Source organism: Priapulus caudatus, unplaced genomic scaffold (genome assembly GCF_000485595.1).
Source record: "Priapulus caudatus unplaced genomic scaffold, Priapulus_caudatus-5.0.1 Scaffold159, whole genome shotgun sequence".
In the NCBI taxonomy this organism is placed as follows: Eukaryota; Metazoa; Priapulida; class Priapulimorpha; order Priapulimorphida; family Priapulidae; genus Priapulus; species Priapulus caudatus.
In genome coordinates, this window is record NW_014577220.1 from 114926 (window position 1) to 117892 (window position 2967).

The 2967-nt window shown below is 44.0% G+C and overlaps 2 protein-coding genes across 3 annotated transcripts in view; one reads left to right on the forward strand and one right to left on the reverse strand.

Annotated features, from left to right (window-relative positions):
• LOC106806417 (translation initiation factor eIF-2B subunit delta-like) overlaps window positions 1-1589 on the reverse strand; it is a 10023-nt gene extending 8434 nt beyond the window's left edge. Inside the window, exon 1 of one of the 2 annotated variants that reach the window (XM_014808343.1) lies at window positions 1561-1589. The gene's annotated coding sequence lies outside the window, so the exon portion shown is untranslated. Of the gene's footprint in view, window positions 1-1065; window positions 1083-1560 lie in introns of those variants that run through there. The other variant, XM_014808344.1, reaches the window with a different exon arrangement.
• Window positions 1590-1623: 34 nt separating this feature from the next.
• Window positions 1624-2967, forward strand: part of LOC106806415 (signal transducing adapter molecule 1-like) — a gene marked incomplete in the record, with an annotated part of 26300 nt that continues 24956 nt past the window's right edge. The window contains 1 exon segment of the mRNA XM_014808342.1: window positions 1624-1726. Within this exon segment, the coding sequence (XP_014663828.1) occupies window positions 1684-1726 (43 nt within the window).

Consider the following 2967-nt stretch of genomic DNA (forward strand, 5'->3'; position numbering starts at 1 on the left):
GTGATCGTACGTCGAGCCGTTTAGATTTGTGCCCACTCTGTTGACAAACGCACGCACGCACGGACGGACGCACGCACGCACGGACGATCAAGCGATTCTACAAGCTGCATCTGACTATGTCAGATGAGCTAATAATACTAATAGTAATATGCCGGACCGTACCTCGCCTACTCCTTACAGACTGTCCAGTATAGAAGTAGAAGTACTCCACTAACGAGTCTAGGGAGTCCCCTATGCCTACTCCCTAACCCTAACCTTAACCATATCAAATAGTGACCAGGGTAGGGTACGTTCCGGCAGTACCCTGGGGGATATAAGGCGCGTTCACACAGACGTTTTTGGCCCGAGCCTAATTAGGCCCGTGCCAGATTTGGCTCGAGCAGAGCGTTCACACGGACGTTTTTGGCCCGAGCCTAATTAGGCCCGTGCCAGATTTGGTCCCATCGAAAACGTCAAACCAGGCCCGAGCCAAATTTTAGCACCAACTTTCGGCGAGGGGTAGAGCGGTAGAATCGGTTGAGCGGTAGATGCCGCGAGTGTCGAACGTGCATGTACTTCGACGAAATAAAGTCCAAAACAGTATCAAAATTCGAAAAATTTGATCAGGAGGCAGGTTTTCAAGATTGATAATTAAACTCGGAACATAAGTAAACACTCTAAATTGTAAACAACGCCATCTCGCGACATACTGCCAAGCCCAAAGTATCTGTGAGATATTTGTGCAATAAAATTTATTTGAATTTCAATTTGAATTTGACAGACAGTATTCACTTGCGTACGTGTGAACGCTCCGACTCAATTAGGCCCGAGCCAAATCTAGCCCATTTGGCTCGAACAAAACCATGCCCGTGTGAACACAGGCACTTGAAGCGTTTCAACTGTAAACACACGCCGCCGCCATTGCGCGCACACTGACACATAAATATATAGCATATATATATATTTATGTGTCAGTGTGTGCGCAATGGCGGCGGCGTGTGTTTACAGTTGAAACGCTTCAAGTGCCTGTGCGTGTGAACGCGACTATAGAGGGTGCAAATCGGGGGAGGGGGGACTTCGTGATACCTAAGGTGCCTAAAGTGGATTTGCGCCACTATAGAGCCCCTATGGTCCTAGCCACAAGTTCCCATCTCGCTTAACACTACGTGGCGAGTGTAACTAGTCGGAGAGCCTGGTCGGTTTACTATGGTCCTAGCTCTAGTACTATAGCCCGCTTACAGCTAATGTAATTACAGCAGCGGCAGTTAATGTAAGCGGGCTATAGTACTAGAGCTACTAGTAGTTGTACTAGTAGTACTAGTAGTAGTAGTAGTAGAACAGTACTACTACTACTACTAGTACTATGGCCCAGTATGGGCCCATATGCAACCCAGTGCAGTGGCAGTGTACTGACAAATAAAACATCACACTTGCGCAATAAGATTGCTCGTTTCGTAATACATAATATCAATTTCGATTTTGGCCAGATTTATCCGTGTAGCACGGGCTCAACCCCTTCCTAACGAGAAAATAATAATAATAATTTCCCTAACATTAACAAATACCAGTTTGTTCACTCACCGTTTTATTTACATTGTTTGCCACTAGGTGTCGACACCTTCCAGTGTGACGCACGATCATGCGCATTGATCGGTTCTGTTGACCAACAGAAATTTTGCAATTACTTCCCCATGAGCTGTGACAATGCCTCTATTTAGTAGTACCTCGCCTTTTGATCAAGATGTTGGTAAGTCTAACTAAGTAAGGTCTGTCATCAAGTTTAGCCCAATCTTGCCGAATGTTAATTTCAGAAGCGTTATGTCTGAACTATGCTCACTGGCGAACACTCGGTACGACAGTAGCCACAGCCAGTCGCACACTTAGTGACTCATGAGTCATAGTCATACTGTACCAAACACAATTGAGTTATCCATAACATTGCTTGAACTAGCTACAAGTTTACCTTCTCGCTTCTCACTACGTGACGAGAAGGTTACAGGCGGATGTCAGACAAAACCTTGTAACTATTAGTATTAGACTAACAAAGCGCTGTATCAAAAAGTACCGAAAACGTACCATGACATACTATCAGGAGTTAATAATGACAAAAGAGTAAGACACCTTTTTGGTACTGATTTCACTACATTTTTGTCGTACGAGTTTGATGTGAATAAAAATACATATGTATACAAACATGAGCTTTTTTTGTTCACTGGTCCTTATTCTATCTTCCGGTAGTATTACAAACCGCGTAGCTTCCTTAGTTTTGACATAAATTGTACTTTTGCACGACATGGTTTTTACGTAATTTACTGCTCTGCGGCGATGCCAAGCTGTAAATGTACACACACAGGCTGACACAGCTACTTGAAGGAGGCACGGCAGGGATCGCCTCAGGCGGCGCCAGCGGCAACTGTACGCGGGCTACAGCTAACTGTAGCTATTCAAAACACATGTGCGAAAAGCTACAATCGGCTGGAGCGTCAGTTTACTCATAACGATTCATACACATCATTCCTCTGCGGGTGAAGTAGTTCAGATATTTTACCAGTGCAGCGTTTATTTAAAAAAACTGCGGGATTCAACCATAAAAACAAGGCATTCTAACTATAGTTTAAATGTAAAATAGTTTAAATTTTTAGCTCACCTTAACATTGTCAAGCTGAGCTATTGCCATGGGTCGTCGTCTGTCCGTGCGTCCGTCCGTCCGTCAACATTTGGTTTCGGTCAACGATAACTCAGGAACCGTTTGACCCACGTTTGAAATTGGGTGTAGTTGTTACTGCTATGCTCCCATATGGAACGTCCTATTTTGGAGCACGCCAGTCGGCGTACTTTGGAGCCACGGCGATTTTTTGGGAAAAATGGAAATTGCCATTAGTCAGTTCAGGTTGAACGGATTTTGCTCATTTTTGGTATGTGAATGAATAAGGGCTAGGGGTTTTAATATTTAAAAAAAAATTTATGCAAATTAGGTTAAATTATGCA